Below are 17,092 nucleotides of genomic sequence, written 5' to 3'. Positions count from 1 at the left end.
GATCCCTCTATTGCTCTTATCACCATAATCGCCAATACTCTTTACAATTCAATACTCGTCTCCATAGCCACTTCAATCCACTCGTGAAAGAAATCTACACCCCCCTCCCCCCATGACCCCGAGAAGCGTTTAGAACTAAAATTTGAGGAGATGCTAAACCTAGCCACAACACGGAAAACACTATCAAAAACATTTAATTAATTAGTGGCATTCCCTCCTTCGCTATACGAAGAATAAAGAATAGAACAAACATCCAAAGTAGCTACAGGAATGCCAAAAGACCTCCCATCTAATCCTTGTCCAACATAATATATATAGGTATATACAATTTGAAATAGAAACACAATCTCAGCAGAAATAAAATAAATATCAATATTGACCGACATTGACTCCCTAAGAAATCAACTTGCCTTAGTGCATACTGCATATATAGTAATAATTTCTCACTCAACCACAAACGCACATGTAAATGAATGCGTTTACCACGCGCGTTATGATATTTATTGTACAATATTCAGTGACTCACTATTTAGCATCAGTAATCTCTTAAATTTGTACAGTCCTTCTGACATTGTAAAGAAAATATAGAACGGCCGTGCCAGGGCACAACTCTCTGGAAAAAAATTACATAGATATACATAGTAATTCCTGCAGGTCATTGTATATTGAGGACAGTGAACGTGCTAATAAGGTCACCAAACCTGCCTATTCATTCCCAGATACTCTTATATCCCTCTCTTCATCTCCTATCATTATGACATATAAAAGTAATGGAAATAGATAAAAAAAATTTAGTAGAAGAAAGAACAGAACAAACTATAAACCAAAACTAAAAAGGTCCATAACTCTAAGAAATTATAAGATCGACATCAACTTACTCAGAATAAGGTATTAGTGTATTACTCACCTAAATTTAATGAAGAGACTATAGAGAGAATACATTTTCATTTGATTGTGCTGTGATGTCTCTCTCGAAAGTCAAGCACATTTTATTAGTTATTATCTTAACCTTATCAATCTTACATAATGCAATTTAAACAACAAATAAGAGAAGAGAAAACTTAGAATCTACGAAAATCATTTTAGCTGAAACATTACACTGGGTATTAAACAAAATCTCTAAATTCATACAATTATATTGAAAACACCTTATTATCAACCTAGAATAACACAAACACATAAATCAGCATAATACAAAAACTAACTATAGTATTATATGTATAAAGTTATTTAATTTTACTTTATATTCTCTATAGTGATTTTACTGTATTATTTTTAATCAGTGTTTCTTTAATTAATTATGTAATATATATTACATATTATTACGCCCAATAACCCAAAATGCTGTGAACCGATAATAATAATAATAATAACCAATAACCATCATAGTCTTGTAAAAATAAAAACAAAACAAAACCATCATGCTAATAAATAAAAGGTAAATTATCAAATTACATATTATCGATAAACATATCATTGACTTAACTTTGTTACCATAACTATTACTTATTAGTAATTCATGGGCATAACACGACTATAATATTAGGTAATAGGTACCTATATTCTACTTATAGGTATTAGGTAGATAATACGTTATGAGTTTGACAAAATTGAAATTCATAAAATAAAATTTTCAAAAATTAAGCAAACCTACAGCACATTTTTTCTCCTCTTGTATGTTCAATACTTCAATGTAAAATTTATTTTATTAATAACCTTGTATATATAGGTATTTATATAATTGTTCAGTTTTTCTGTACGTGTGTTATGTGTATGTCACTAAACTCCTAAACGACTGTACTGATTTTGATGAAATTGTTTGTGAGTGTTTGAGTGGTTTCTCGGGTAGTTTAGAATTTTAGATTCACACTTCAACCAGGTAATAGTGACGCTGAAATCGGATTCTAGGAAATTCTGACATGGATATATTAAATAACACGTCATAGTAAAGCTTAAATGCCAATGAAATCGGGAACCACTTGACTCTTCCGATCGTCAATCGTCGTTTATTTTTAATGAAAGCACACACTACGGTCTACGGATCAAGTTTTCGTCGTAGCTGCATGTATGGACCCAACTCCCATCTACAGGATATTAAAATATTATTTATTAATTTATTATTATTACTATTTTATTCATATTTTATATGAATAAAGTAGTGGCGCCATCTGTCCAAGCAAATTAAATTTAAATTCATTACAAAAATCGTAAAACTTTTTCCAACGAAATCGAGCTTAATACAACTATAGGAATATTGTCAATTTTGTATTTACTTTAATTTTTTTTTAAGTTAATTTAATAATAATGATTATACAAATCTAAGTACACTAAAACTGAGATACAACAATGTAGTGTGCGTTTGTTCTATAACGGAGAAAGTTTTAAGTCCATCATACCTACTCCATTTCCTATTTTATACCTAAGTTACCTAATTAACAATAAAGTTATTATTTTTTTTAAATAATTGGCAAATATATACACAAACTTATATAAAAGGAACGCCATATGCCAATATCATCTGCTAATGACGAGTATAAATAATGAACTGAACAAAGTTTGAACCACATAAGAGGTGTAATTTTTATAGGCAACGAAGTGCATGAGGATAACTGCTATATGTTACTTGCTACCGTGTAGTAAGCTCATAAAACAATATATACATCAATGCATCTGATCATAAAAATTACACAGTTTTTAAAGAAATATTAGAAAATCGATAGAAACTTTGAAAAATACTTATAAAAAAATATATTATCTGGCACTGGCTACCCGAGCAAAAAAGTTTTTTTTTATATGATCAAATAAATTTTCACAGTGAACACTGGGCGATATGGTTATATTATTATCTACAAAGAAACAGAAAACCAAAAATATTATTTATCCACATGCCTTACGCTAAATATATTAGCATTAGACCCATAATGATTAGGTAATCAAATTTAACACGGTTATATTTTATACGGGCAACGAAGTAAATAGTAATATCATATGATATGTAATGTATATTCTTAAATTGTTTTTATATTATAATATTTATTATCTTAACTACCTATATAATTTAGAAAAATTTCAAAAAAATTATTTGTTTTTATGAAAGTATTGTTTTTAATACTAAACCTTCCGATCCCAATATTAATTATGCAAATATGCAATTGATATTCTATTTAATTATAATTTTCAAAAATAATTAACTAAAATTTATTTTGTATAGAACAAAATATATTATATTATATAGTAGTAATTAATATTTAATGTATATTAGTTTATTAGTATAATTTTATGATTATTGATAGATAGGTATATTAGAGAAAAATGTGTGATGATAATTCAGATAATTGTATAACTTATCCCCGTCAAAAATTTAAATTATGTACTTTATCATGTGTCAGTGATAGTAAAAGTATCAAACTTGACCGTTTTGATTTAATGACCTGGAATATCTGATTGTCTGGTAAATTTTTAGAGTCACTCCACCCTTGCCTTGCGGCTTGCATAATAATAATATATATTTAAATATAGCCATAAATATATAGTCGATTTTTTTTTTTTTTTTAAAAAGATAGAATTTAGGTTATATCGATACCAGTAAAAATGAAGGTCATAATTTTATTCAATTGTTGTCATTATATATAAACTGATTACACCCATGTGTTATTCTGTCATTAATTGAATGTGATTTTCTGCTTATATTATATAAAAAGTAATAGGTACATACGTATCTTTAAATATCAACCATTTCCTAAAAGTTTAAATCTTTTGTAGTTTAAAAAAAATGAATGTTTGTTTGTCCTTTATATTTATAGACTTAAATATAGGGTACTGGACCGTTTTTAAAAAGTTATATCAATAGAGTCATTGGAACCCGATGGAGGAGAGGAGTGTTTATAACTTATATTTCAACCCTATAGGTTGATAATTGTTACAAGGTTGCTCATGTTTATTTTTTTTTTTTTACTTACTAAAATCGATTTTTTTTATTGATTTAAATGTTTGCCATTGGTTACAAATTATATTAATTAGATATTATATATACCTAATATAGTGTTTAAAATGTTCATAACTCACTTAAAAATAATTATAAGAGGTAAATTTATTCTAATTTCTAATATTAAAGCTAACATCACAAAATATGTTCTACTAAACGCAAATTTGTTATGATGTACGTTACTACTAAGACAGAAACAACACATAATTTGGAATATATTTATTTATGGTAGGTATTTGAGGTACTTGCATTTTTTGCATGTGTGTTATCAATTAATTACATTAATTTAATAAAAATTTAATGAAAAATAGGTAATTTTATATTATTTAAGTTTAAATTTGTAGTTAATTGTTAATAGTTATAGTTTCATTTTGATAATTACACCGACACTGCATCACTGACTATTTAGAGTAGGCTTCATGCAAAAAGTTGTCCTTTGTCCTTATGCTACCTAGAATGTTTTATATTTGTGTTGATCATTAAGACGTATTCAAGTGTGCCTATATATATCATACCTATAGACAGATTTAATTAGTCGTTCCCAAAAAGTACTTATATAGTGAGTTCACCCATATGATATACCTATGACATTATAGGTTAAAACTTACAATTGTATTGCTTTTTATAGGAGGGGTTGTTTTTCGTGGTAGATAGGTACTAGCTACTTTGAGGAAGCTCATCCTCGATTTCAATTTGAATGCTGTCTATAGTCTGTGCGCAGAATGATCCGAGCCATTTGTTTATTTACGTCTAAGTTAGAGACGAATAATTGTCTAATAAGGGAGTCGTTTGACCTAGAGGTTTAAGACTTTGTTCATAAGCCTAATAAAAAGTGTCTACTGTCTACTCTAAGATGATGGGATAGGTATGCAACCGCTACCCTGCATACCCAATGTCCCTGCTTATGAATTAAGGACATATTATATCAATGGTTATTGGTTACTATTTGCTAGTATAGTAATAGTTCTGTGATTAAAACTGTGAAGTGTAAACCATGAATGTGGATTGGAAAAAAAATTATATAATTTTTAATTTTACATTTTTTTTTATTATTACAACAATATTATCTATATTATATTCATTATCATTCATAATCGTAACTTCATGCATCATGATAAAAACTAAGCAATGAAATATGAAAATCGTTTATGCCTGAACGATTAACCTGTTCTAAGTTCATATTAATCACACAAATCGTGCAGTTCTTTATCAAATTGCAACTATATTTCTTGTTGTTTTTCATTATTATCATCATTCGTCATGATATCCGCCATATCGATTTTGATGAAAAAGTGACGACATACCGATTGCCGACTACCGACTACTGAATTTCATGTGAAATTTTATGGTTTACTCGAGTACAAAATCAAAACTTTTATTTTACATATTTTATTTAAAATTCATAAATTGCTTATACGTTATCTTTGTAGGATAGAGCAATAGGGTAAGAACTTGGATCTAACATAAATGGATATTCAAACATTCTTAGATTAAAAATTAAAATATGAAATAATTTTTATTTTTATTGTTTACCTGAAATACCATATTTCAGGTGAAATGTGTATGCCCGATTTGCAGAAACCCTCTGACGACTCGTCAATATCTGACGAAGAAGGTGTGCCTGAGGAGGAACAAAGTGACGAAGACATTTATCACTCAAATTCTGACAATGATTCCTCATCAGATTCAAGTTTAGGTAATTGATATGTTTCATCTTATGTACACAATGTTTTTATTGTCATAATGAGTTAATGTGTATTCTTACCTATATTAGATTACCATGGTTTACTTATTACCTATTATAACCATAAGTATTCATAGACCTATAAAGATAAATAAGTATACCAATCAGGTCTATAATTTTAATCTACTATGGTGGCATGGTCTGACAAAAGCCACATATCATCTTTAGAGATAGCAATTTATTATGCTATCTCTTTATTATTTTTACTAAATTAAAATTGCAGATGTTATTTTACAAGATGATGAAGATGTAAGTGATGATGATATTGAAGAACAAGAGGGTGGTGATGACGATGATGACGATGATGATGATGAAGAAGAAGAAAATAATGATGGTGGTGGAGGTAATGAAGATGATGACGAAGATGAAGAAGTAGAAGAGGACGAAGAAGATGAGGTGGTAGCAGCTTTTCTTTCAGCTAGTTCAGACAGAAATAGAAACCATCCACCTAATTTATCCGTCGGTTGCTTAATTGGTGGATTTTCTTTTCACCCGAATACAAATGTTATTGCTCTTGGTCTTTCAAATGGTGATATTGCTATGTATGCAAAGAAAATTTTTTCTAATTATAAAATATTTATTATAATTATGTATTTTAAATAAAAATATTTTTTATTATACTTATAGGTACAAGTATTCAAATGAAATGAATGAGCATTTGAGAACAAATGATAACGTTCATTTAAAAAAGGTTATGGTATTAGAATTTAATGAAACTGGTGATTACATTTATTCAGCTTGTAAGGACAACAATGTCTCAGTGTCTGATGCTGAAACAGGAAAAATGAGAGTTTACTTTGAAAAAGCTCATACAGCTGGGTTAGTTTATTCAAACTTAACTAATTTCCATAATTTAGTATAAAAAATGTTCTTTTATAGGAGTTTTGTAACAGCACTTTCTTTTATTGATGAAAATTTGTTTGCCACTGGTGACGAAGATGGTGTAGTTAATGGTAACAAAAATTAACACAGTAGTCACACATTTTATCAATATTTAATGTATTTTTTTTTATATTTTCCAGTTTGGGATATAAGAGCAAATGGGTGTAGATTTTCATTAAAGAAAACTGAGGATAGTATTAATTCAATGATCACTATTAATAATAGTAATAATCAACCTACTTTAGCTTGTACATCAGGTGATGGTACATTGACCATTATTGACTTATCAACAAAAAAAATGGTTGTCCAGGTATTTTAATATACTTTTACTTTATGGTAGCATTATTAGATTTGTAATAAAATTATATTTTTAATATTATATTTCAGTCAGAACCCTATAAGTCTGTACTAACTAGTTGTGTAACAATGAAAAGAAAAACAAAAGTAGTATGTGGTACTGGTGAAGGATCACTAATTACATTTAATACGGGAGATTTTAGTGTATTCAATGATGAATTTCCATGTGTTGATAAAGGTGCTGCTGTGAACAGATTAGTTCCAGTTACAGAAAACATTATAATAAGTGCTTTAGATAATGGAAAAATCAGGTATGATAAACAATACACATTTAGTTTTTCAGACAGATATTAATTAAAATTTAATCATTTATTATTTAGGGCAACAAATTTATTTCCCAACTGTCATTTAGGCATTGTTGGTCATCATCAAGATATGTCTGTTGATCTTTTGGATATATCAGACAATGGCCATTTATTAGCTTCAACGTCTTATTTCAGTAGTATTGTTAAATTTTGGAATATAGAATTCTTTGAGGACTTTGATTTAAAAAAACACTTTAAGAAGATCAATCCAAAAGAATTTAATTTGCCATCATCAAATGTTGTAAATGCCACAGACTTTTTTTCTGGTCTTCAATAAATATTTGTAAATGGTGTATTGTATATAAAACTTTTTAGATAATGTAAAGACTTCAAATTTTATTATTAGATTCACTTAAACAAACATTTCTGATGGAACATTTTATCATATAAGATTTTACTTGGTATACATATATATTTTTTAATCTTTAAATTATATATTCTTGTTTAAATTATTTAAAAAACAAATTTTTAATTTGATTTAAATTAACTATACTCTGTGACACGAGAGAATGACAGTAATCCTAGCTGGATTTTTACTCACCGTACTTCTAAGTACTCAGTAGCATGTATACATTGCTTTACAAAAACAGATTTAAAAATTAAAATATTTTTTTATTAGAAATATCTTTCTAAATAAATATAATTATAAATCTAAACATGAAATAGAATTACTATAACAAATGTTGGCTATTTTACTAAATATTTGTTCAAAGTTAAATTAGATATTTTCAAGTTAGATCTGTAAATTGATAATACCATATTAATAAAATAATACATATGAAAATTTTTACTTTTCTTCTCTGATTCTTTTTAGTGGTTGTTACTTCAATGCAATTATCCATATTAAATAATAATAAAAAATTACGTAAAAAATATGTTAGTTCAAATAAAAAAAAAGTAGTAATTACTACAACTGTGTTCAACAATGCTTCTTAGTGATCGTGATCATGGTTTGGTATGCAGAAGGGGGATTGAGTAACAGACAAGTTTTAATGGTTCTTCTCTCGTGGCATGGAGTATTATGTCAAATTTTACACTCAGTATACTACCTAACACACATCAAAACTACAAAGTTGTAATTATATAGCTTTTATGAATACAATAAATAAATTCAAAAGTATACAACAGATAAACTGTTTTATCTACAGAATCATTAATAAATGCACTGAAATAAAAAAAAAAATATATATATATTTTTAATAATGCTAATCTCTAATAATAAATAATTCCATGTTCAAATGGAATGTTTGTTTTAATATCTTTATAAAGTAATCAGTGATTAAGTAAAGATTTTAACTATAAAAACCAACTAATATAATAAACATATAATAAATTATTACAAAATTAAATTTCTAACTATATATTAAAAAAAAAAAAAATGGGAAATACTCATCATAATATTGTATATTTAATTAATTAAAAGTAAAAATAATTGGTTATAGTTAAAATCCAATAATAATTATACATTTAAAAATAAGTATAAATAAAAGCTAAATTAAAAAGTACATAATAGGTAGGTAGATATTTAGTTTTGACAATATAATAAATTAAAAGTACTTCAAAAAGTAGTCAAGAGTTTATCGTGACCCAGTTTGATCAGGTCTATAATAATGGGATGAAGGATGAGATGGATGTACAGGAGGTGGAAAGCATCTAACATGTTCAACTGCGCTGGCATCTGTATCATTAGCTTTTAAATATTTATTCAATGTAGCAAAAATCTGTGAATTCAATACTTGAAAACGACGTATTCTGTCAACCATTCGTTTCAAATGCTATATATATATAAAACAAAAATAATTTTCAATCTGCACAGCTTAAAACATGCCATATAATTTATGTATACATACAATTCCTTTAACATTGTCATCTTTGCTGTCGACTCGTTGAACTCTAAGTATGTGATAGCAAAAGTCTAGTGCCTCAAATCTTCTCTGCTGACCAAGTAGAACAATCATTGTACAACCTGCCCAATGAAGTCCTTCACCAAAAAGTTCCCTAAAATATGATAAATAGAAATGTGTTCTTATCTAAAATAGTAACAAATGAATGTGCTTACTCGACAGTAAATTCTGTATCACCCACTGGTATACAATAGACAAATTGAAGTGCTGACCATAGTCTATGAAATTCTGTACATTCGTCTATGTTCATTACACCATTTTGAGGTGGTGGACCCACCCATACAGGGTCATCTAACATACCTCGAAGTCTTGAAAGTACCACTTCAAATATTGATAGACCACAGCATAAGCGCTCGCGTGTTAATAGGTCTCCATCACGAGCGATTGTTACTTGCTAAAATTAAAATATAAATAAATAATAATTTAATAGTTTATGGTTTATCTAAATTAACTAACTTTAGCTGTTCCATATCGCTCAATATTAGGAACAATTTGTAAAGCAGCATATTTTGCTTCTAACCGTTTCTGTTTACTTTCTGTCTTTTCGCCTTCCTTAGTAAAAGGTCTAGGTAAAATGTTTTGGAATGGTGCAGCATGTAGAAGGTCACAAACTTCTTCTTGAGATAATGCTTGTTCCATCAACAAACAAAACAAAATTGTGTTGCCTAATTCTCGAAAATTGTGAAACAATTCGGTCTTTGCATCAGGATATTGCACTATATCATTAAGCTGAGCATGGTAATACCCTAAAACACCAGGAGATCCATAGTCATATCTTGGTAATTTGCATTGTCTGGGCATAGCTTCCATTAATGTTTTTGCAAATTGTAAAAGATTTCCCTGAATTAATGATTTGACTATTTTTAACAATTCTTCCATAACAACAGCGATTCCTTGATAACCTAACATTTTACACATAGTACGAAAATGTGGAGCACCGACAAATCCTTAATTAAAAAAGAATCAATTAATAAAATAATTTAAACATCAAAATAAATAATACTTGCCAGTATATTGTCCATAAATAGTAGTATATGCAAGATTCAATTGTTTGCTGCCCCACAAATATTGGTGTCCCATTTGAGGAGGTTTATCCCTTTGTACAGGTTGTGTGAAACTTATGCCCCGACATTTAACAAAACGATTGGTAGCAGCATTATAACAATAGTTTGGTAAAAAATCATAATTTAATTCCCAAAAAACATGCAAAGTAATACGGCCATATGGGGCAAGAACATTATGATTAGCTTCACGAAACATGGCATCAAATTCATCCAAAGCTAGATGTTTGCATAATAATTTGTGGCACAATCTGTTTACTTGCATAATACCTTCCAATTCCTATATAATAGAAAAACATGGTTAAATCGTACAGAATTCTAACACTTAGTAAAGAATAAAGTTAACAAATAACATACCACAATTCCAGTGATATCACCACCTTCAAATTTTGCAATAGCTAGTTCCAGAGACTTTAACATATCTGCATTAACTCGCTGCGTTATCAGTTTGTTTAAATCTACACTGCGTCCTAGCAATTGCACATGACGCTGTTTTAACAATGTTTCATATCTGTTTGCTCTTGGATATAAAATAAGGTATGTTCCCATAGCAACACATTCCACACGGAATCTCTTGTCTAATAATATACTCGATGCTAATTGTTTATAATGAGCAAAGATTTGCTCACTCAATTTATAAACAAATTGATCAAAGCAAAGATTCACTTCAGCCTCAACTTCATCATATAAAAATTGTTTGCGGAATACAGTTAAAGCATAATGAGCACTATCATTGTACAAATCTAGTGGATATAAGACATATTCCATCATGGACGGTTCTTTTGTCTTTAAAATATGATCAGTCAATATCCAAGGCATTGACATTTCAATTGGAAACTGAATTCTTTTCTCCATTGTAATCAAATCACTACATTCTTCATTATGTTGATGTTTGACAGTACATTTTTGAATACGCCTTGCCATGGTCATTTCTAAATAAAACTCACGATACCATAGTTGTGAAAGATCACAACATTGTTGCAATGACTCTAAAAAAACATTGATTAATATTAAATGATATTTGAAATTTAAAAAATATATTAAATTAATATTTGCATAGATGCAATTAGATTTTTTCTTTAAATTATACCAAAATATATTTAATAAATTTTTTAACAATTGAACTCCAAGAAAAATACTAAACCAGTAATTGAATAATGGCTGTTAACTACTCAGGGATCTAAAATTGAATATGCATTTATCATGCTTATAGAGATGCCCTTAGATTAAATTTTTAATCATTTAACCAGCAATATCAGCAATTAGCTGCATTGTTAAAAAAATGAATATAGATTGAGAAAAATAGATTGTTAATAATAAACTAGTTTATTATAAATAAGCTATATACGCTACACTATATACCAATACAATTGGCATGGTATCAAACAATGAACTAATACCAAAATATGAATAACAATTTGTATACACGTACGACTAAATCCAAGGAGATAGCTCCAAAAAAATGAAGTCTTATGAAATTGATCGATTTGCATTAGGTATTGTCCATCAATATCTTTTCGTAAAGTACGTTTACCACCAGATTTATCTGCAATTAATGATTCCAACATTGTTCTAACCATGTAGAGTTGAGTAGATGATGGACCTAGAAAAAAATTAAACACAAAACTGAATGTGTGATTTATGATTATTATAATCAATAACTTACCAACATTCCTTCTAGGCACTTTAATTCCAAATCCAACATCTGGATCCTTTTTTCCTTTCAAAGCTGGATCTGCTGATGGCTCTACACCTCTCTGCCAGTCTGCACAAGTTTCTCGAACTGAAACGAGTATACTTCTAATAAGATCTCTTTTATTCTTAATGGCCTTTCTTAATGGTTCTCTCAATGTTAACTGAACAAAATCTTGTAATTCTGCGTAGATATTACGACGAATAGTATCAGTAAAAACTGTTTCCATACGAGCCATGAGTACTTGTAATCCTTTTATCATTGCTATTACTTCAATAAGTGCAAATTTTTCTTCATCTGTATAATTGTATCGTGTGGCTCGTTCATATTCTTCAGCTTCAACAGGACATTCTTTGTTTTGATGATGATCAGTAGGATGAAGTAGTTTCCAAGAATAAAGTTCTGTGACAACACTAGTCCACTCCGACAGTAGTTGTAGACCTCTTAATGCCAATTCAGCTGTATCTTTGTTTTCAGTATCTGTTCTTGTTTCTTTGTATGTAGTTGTTACTTCATTGCTATAACGGGCCAATTCACTAATATACTTCACATGATCTTCTCTTATTTGAGGTAAATGCACCATGAGATCTGCTTGAGGACTAATTTGTGGTGAACTAGATAGAGGCCAACGTCCAGGTTCAAAATGTTTAGATCGCTTGATATAATTAAATGGTGCTATTTGCATGTCTCCAAATAGAGGCACAACTTCCAGATTCTAATTTTTTAAAAATAAATAATTAATATTAATAATAATTTATAACCAATTAAATAAAAAAAGAATTTTAAACCTTGAAAATTCTGTCAATTTTGCCTAAATTAAGTTTTTTCTTCTGATCTAATTTATTAATATTGCATAATTCATTATCCATGAGAAACAATCCAAATCCCATAACCTGTAAGTAAAATATATATGAGCTTTACAAAGTAAAATAAAATGTAGTAGATTTCATATTTACTTTAACAAGCATATGTTTTTCTGATGGAGTAAGGTACATTTTTGATTCAAACATTTGTACACATAAATTGACAACATCTGATAAAAGTTCTTCATATGCAGGAATTTTTTCTAAATTTTCTTTAACTGTATCTCTAATTTTATTCTGTGTAGCTAAAAACATGGACAAATTTTGAGATTCTTGAAGTGTATGAGAGTCTGCCATGACTTTTAAAAATTGAGCGGCTCGGCGATAACTTGAGTAATCATTTTTTACACTAGATTTCATATTTTTCAGTTCATCAAGCACAGCAAACATATTAATAAATTTTCCAAGCGTTAGTATGTATGCTTCAGATATAAAGTCTTTTCGTTTTTCAGCATGGCACAAACGTTTAACTTCTCCACAAAACCGTTCAATTGCTTTCCTCTAATATACAATACAAATTATAATAACAAATTTATTCTTATTTCCTAATTTCCTAGCTAGTAGAGTAATATAGTTTTTATAAAAGATAAAGAGAAAAATTAATTTAATTACCTGGAAATACATGAATTGAAGTAGTTTGTTGACTTCTGGTCCTAAAACCTCAACAGTTTTCTCATATATTTCAACTCGATTAGGTTGTTCATTGGATTTTGGCTGTGGAATCGCTCTTGAACAACAACGCCATGTGTAAAGCATGACCGCATGCACTTGCCCTTCTTCTAACAATTCATTCTAAACAAGAGCAACAAAATAAGACAAATATTATATAAATATAAATGCATTCAGCAATCAACAAGTAGTAAATTGTTATCTTACAAGACTAGCATGAACAGTGGCTTCTTCAATATATTTTGCTATGCCTGTTACAAATCCATTACGATCTTCAAAATTTGTATCAAAATCAGCTTGATAAAGAATTGAACACGGTTGTGCTTCTATACATGGTTGTTCATCAGGCAGTGTAAGTTCATCGAGCACGTCCACATTTGACAAAGCATCAGTCAGTGTCACCTTGTCTGTGGCCATATTCTAATAATGCAAATAACATATTATAATCAGAAAAAACTTTAGTAGTATAATATATTAACAGCAAATGTAAATTACCGCTATGTGTTCCAGGTGAGTCTTCAACTTTGTTTAAAACAAAATGTGTGTGATTTAGTTTAATTATGATAGACTAGATAGGTATTATAGTCTATAGATTAAACTAGTAATGTAAGTTGAATGAGTAATATAGATAATCATATTCTAAGTATTAATTGATATTGAACAGCGCGATTTTAATGGAAATAAATTGAAAATAATAAACAAACCTAATAGATTAATAAAAAATTAAATTAAATTATCAGATAAAATTTGTTTTCTCTGAACCAGGGTTTCGTATTTCCACTATTATCTATGAAATACCAATGTAATGTTACCCTGGCTTCTGCTAAGATGGCTTTGAAAGAGGGTGACGTGATAACAGTTATATTGTAATGTGATGTAATGTTATTGTTATTAATTTATCATAATTTTTATTTATCTACTAATTCTACTATAACAAATTATAAATTAAAAATTATTCAATTTTGAGACATATTGTTTATACTTTCTGATGGAAATTATTAATACAATTAAATCGACTCTTGTGTTATGATTATGTCATAAACTTGTTTCTAGCATCAGTAGGTATTTCAAAATTAATTTTGTTTGCAAGTTCAGATCTCAAGCAGCCAAGCTCAACAGTATATTTTACTATTATACAAAATCCAAAATAGATACCATAGATATACTTTAATCGTGATAAATACTAAATGGTTTAAAATTTAAATAGATAATTGATTATATTTTGAATTTTGAATTCAAAATGTTTGGAATACTTGGATATTTAATTTAATAGGTTTAAATATTCCAAAATATTCGTTAATTATTTTTCTAATTTACAATTAAAACAATTGATACTTTATTTACATTAAATAAAGAACAAATACATTTATTAATTTAAAAATTTGTAATAAAATTATTAAAACATATAGTTTAAAAAGTCTCTTTTTGGCTAAGCACTGTGGAATAAGATACTAAAAATTGAAGTAAAAATACTTCAGTTATTTTAGTTATTGATAAGATGTAATTAATCATATTTTCAATTTCAGAAAGTGCTAAATAATGAACATGAAATTATTAAGTTTACCATGCAGATATACTTTCAGCAGGCATTTGTATTCCAGTTGTTCTGTAAAAGACATTTTAAATACACAACCTGATGGTTGTAAGAAAAAATTAAAGGTAATACCTATCACAAAACTTTAAATACCTATGAAATTAATTTTAATGAAATTTTTAGTTAATATCAATTTTAGTTTTTTCTTAAATAATATTATTACTTATGGGTATAGAAAATGAATATCTAAATAAATGTTTAGAAAAGTAAAATAGTTTTAAATTAATAGTTATTTATTCATTTTTAAACTTAATGTAGAAAAAATTTAAATGCATCTAGAAATTATTATTAAATGGTTAAAACTGAAAACACACACGTTATAACAAACTACTTACAATAATGTTATAGTAAAATGTGTTGTATTGGTTATTTTTTTAGTTATCTTTTTTTTTTCTTATAAGTACCTACATCATTTTTATTATTATTTTATGATTGTATGTTTAAAATCAAAAAAAGTCCCGATTAATTGTATTTTACTAATAACTTTTGTATACTTGATTTTCAGGGTTGGGCAAGAGCAATGCGTAAAATGAAAAAAAATATATTTGTGGACTTAGATGATGGTTCTACACATCGTCATCTACAAGTAGTAATACCTAAAAATAAGATTCCAGATTCTTTGACTTATGGATGTTCTTTTGAAGCGGAGGGTGTCTTAGTTAAAAATCCTAGCGATCAACTTGAATTGGTAGCTGAATCTATTAATGTTTACGGGTCTTGTATTGTTGAAGATGGTTATCCATTTGGCCCTCGAAAAACTTACCACCCAGAATATGTAAGACAACATTTACATATTCGACCACGTACAGCAACATTTAGTAGTCTACTTAGACTTAGAGATAAACTGTCTAGTGCTGTTAGAAAAAGATTTGCTGAAGATAATTTTATAGAAATAAATGCTCCAGTGTTATCTTCTAATGATTGTGAAGGAGCTGGTGAAGTATTTGCAGTTAAACCAGATAGTGATGATTTGATTAAAGAAATGATTTCAAAAGATCATCAGTCACCCATGGAAGCTTTCTTTAATGGACAAACGTATTTAACAGTATCTGGGCAGTTGCATTTAGAATGTATGGCACGGGCTTTAACTAACGTTTATTCATTAGGGCCAACATTTAGAGCTGAAAATTCAAAGTCTAGATTGCATTTATCAGAATTTTATATGATTGAAGCAGAACAAGCTTTCATTAACAATATAGAAGATCTCTTGAGCTCAATAGAAAAAACTACATCTACAGTTGTAAAACAACTATTGGAACAATCTAGCGATGAAATAGACCATTACAGAACAATCATTGGTGCTTCTAAAGACAATGACCCTGTGAACATGGTGAATGTTCCTTATGAAGTAATTAGTTACCAAAAAGCATGTGATGTACTAGAAAAAGAAAATTGTTTTAAAAATGAAATGATTCGTGGCAAGCCTTTGGCTAAAGAACATGAATTGTTTTTAGTGAAATATAATGGTCAAAAACCAATTTTTGTCATAGACTGGCCTAAAGATTTAAAACCATTTTATGCAAAAGCTATACCTAATAATGAATCTCTGGTATGTTAAAAAAACAACTAATTAATAAACAAAATAATATATTTGTTTTAATTATATAGGTGTATGCTGTAGACCTATTATGTCCAAATGTTGGTGAATTATGTGGTGGAAGTGTGCGTGAAGACGATTATGATGTTTTAAAAGAAAAATTGTCTTTGGTAGGATTGGAAGACAAACTCAACTGGTATTTAGAATTGAGACAATTTGGTAATGTGCCTACTGCTGGTTTTGGTATTGGTTTTGAACGATTTCTTCAAGTTCTGTTAGATGTACAAAATATTAAAGACACCATTGCATTTCCTCGATGGCCACATAATTGTAAAATGTAATTCTTAAGTTTAATAAAACTTTTGTCTTTCTTATTATTTCTAGTTTATAATAAACTATTTATTGTAATTACTATTGATTATTATATACTATTTAGTATGTTCTATCATAGTCAATTTGATTAACTTGAATAAATATTTTATTTTACATGTTATTCTA

General features: G+C 28.3%; 3 protein-coding genes across 5 annotated transcripts; 2 read left to right on the top strand and 1 right to left on the bottom strand.

The window, feature by feature from the left end:
* Positions 1-5,101: 5,101 nt before the first annotated feature.
* On the top strand, positions 5,102-7,598 carry LOC132918698 (WD repeat-containing protein 55 homolog). Of its 2 annotated transcripts, none has more exons than XM_060980121.1 (8): positions 5,102-5,429; positions 5,538-5,681; positions 5,968-6,271; positions 6,357-6,548; positions 6,609-6,682; positions 6,752-6,921; positions 6,999-7,219; positions 7,289-7,598. In XM_060980121.1, exons 2-8 carry the CDS (start codon positions 5,543-5,545, stop codon positions 7,548-7,550), a joined length of 1,362 nt encoding a protein of 453 aa, XP_060836104.1. In that variant the 5' UTR covers positions 5,102-5,429; positions 5,538-5,542; the 3' UTR covers positions 7,551-7,598. The 2 variants fall into 2 exon arrangements, with proteins under 2 accessions (XP_060836104.1, XP_060836103.1); XM_060980120.1 differs by having other exon boundaries at positions 5,953-6,271.
* Positions 7,582-14,229, bottom strand: LOC132918696 (cytoplasmic FMR1-interacting protein). Its single transcript, XM_060980117.1, has 13 exons — positions 13,959-14,229; positions 13,671-13,883; positions 13,407-13,586; positions 12,888-13,295; positions 12,720-12,824; positions 11,905-12,646; positions 11,671-11,841; positions 10,596-11,227; positions 10,185-10,518; positions 9,634-10,124; positions 9,333-9,571; positions 9,124-9,271; positions 7,582-9,048 (listed from the first exon to the last, which is right to left on the bottom strand). The coding sequence occupies exons 2-13, from the start codon at positions 13,878-13,880 to the stop codon at positions 8,851-8,853; spliced, it is 3,858 nt and encodes a 1,285-aa protein (XP_060836100.1). The 5' UTR covers positions 13,881-13,883; positions 13,959-14,229; the 3' UTR covers positions 7,582-8,850.
* Positions 14,230-14,398: 169 nt separating this feature from the next.
* LOC132918697 (probable asparagine--tRNA ligase, mitochondrial) lies at positions 14,399-17,087 on the top strand. Of its 2 annotated transcripts, none has more exons than XM_060980119.1 (4): positions 14,399-14,521; positions 14,990-15,122; positions 15,563-16,606; positions 16,666-17,087. In XM_060980119.1, exons 2-4 carry the CDS (start codon positions 15,003-15,005, stop codon positions 16,933-16,935), a joined length of 1,434 nt encoding a protein of 477 aa, XP_060836102.1. In that variant the 5' UTR covers positions 14,399-14,521; positions 14,990-15,002; the 3' UTR covers positions 16,936-17,087. The 2 variants fall into 2 exon arrangements, with proteins under 2 accessions (XP_060836102.1, XP_060836101.1); XM_060980118.1 differs by lacking the exon at positions 14,399-14,521 and adding an exon at positions 14,562-14,926.
* The last annotated feature ends 5 nt before the right edge of the window (positions 17,088-17,092 follow it).

The sequence above is a fragment of the Rhopalosiphum padi genome, chromosome 1 (assembly GCF_020882245.1).
Source record: "Rhopalosiphum padi isolate XX-2018 chromosome 1, ASM2088224v1, whole genome shotgun sequence".
NCBI lineage: Eukaryota > Metazoa > Arthropoda > Insecta > Hemiptera > Aphididae > Rhopalosiphum > Rhopalosiphum padi.
Note: the sequence above shows the minus strand (reverse complement) of the source record. Positions and strands in the feature narration are given on the sequence as shown.

Coding starts and splice junctions, on each gene's coding strand:
- LOC132918698 (XM_060980120.1), top strand. CDS start 5,543: ATGTGTATGCCCGATTTGCAGAAACCCTCTGACGACTCGTCAATATCT. Junction 6,272..6,356: donor TCAAATGGTGATATTGCTAT/GTATGCAAAGAA, acceptor TTATACTTATAG/GTACAAGTATTCAAATGAAA. Junction 6,922..6,998: donor CAAAAAAAATGGTTGTCCAG/GTATTTTAATAT, acceptor ATTATATTTCAG/TCAGAACCCTATAAGTCTGT.
- LOC132918696 (XM_060980117.1), bottom strand. CDS start 13,880: ATGGCCACAGACAAGGTGACACTGACTGATGCTTTGTCAAATGTGGAC. Junction 12,825..12,887: donor AAAAACATATGCTTGTTAAA/GTAAATATGAAA, acceptor TTTTACTTACAG/GTTATGGGATTTGGATTGTT. Junction 11,228..11,670: donor CTATCTCCTTGGATTTAGTC/GTACGTGTATAC, acceptor ATGTTTTTTTAG/AGTCATTGCAACAATGTTGT.
- LOC132918697 (XM_060980119.1), top strand. CDS start 15,003: ATGAACATGAAATTATTAAGTTTACCATGCAGATATACTTTCAGCAGG. Junction 15,123..15,562: donor GTTGTAAGAAAAAATTAAAG/GTAATACCTATC, acceptor CTTGATTTTCAG/GGTTGGGCAAGAGCAATGCG. Junction 16,607..16,665: donor TACCTAATAATGAATCTCTG/GTATGTTAAAAA, acceptor TTAATTATATAG/GTGTATGCTGTAGACCTATT.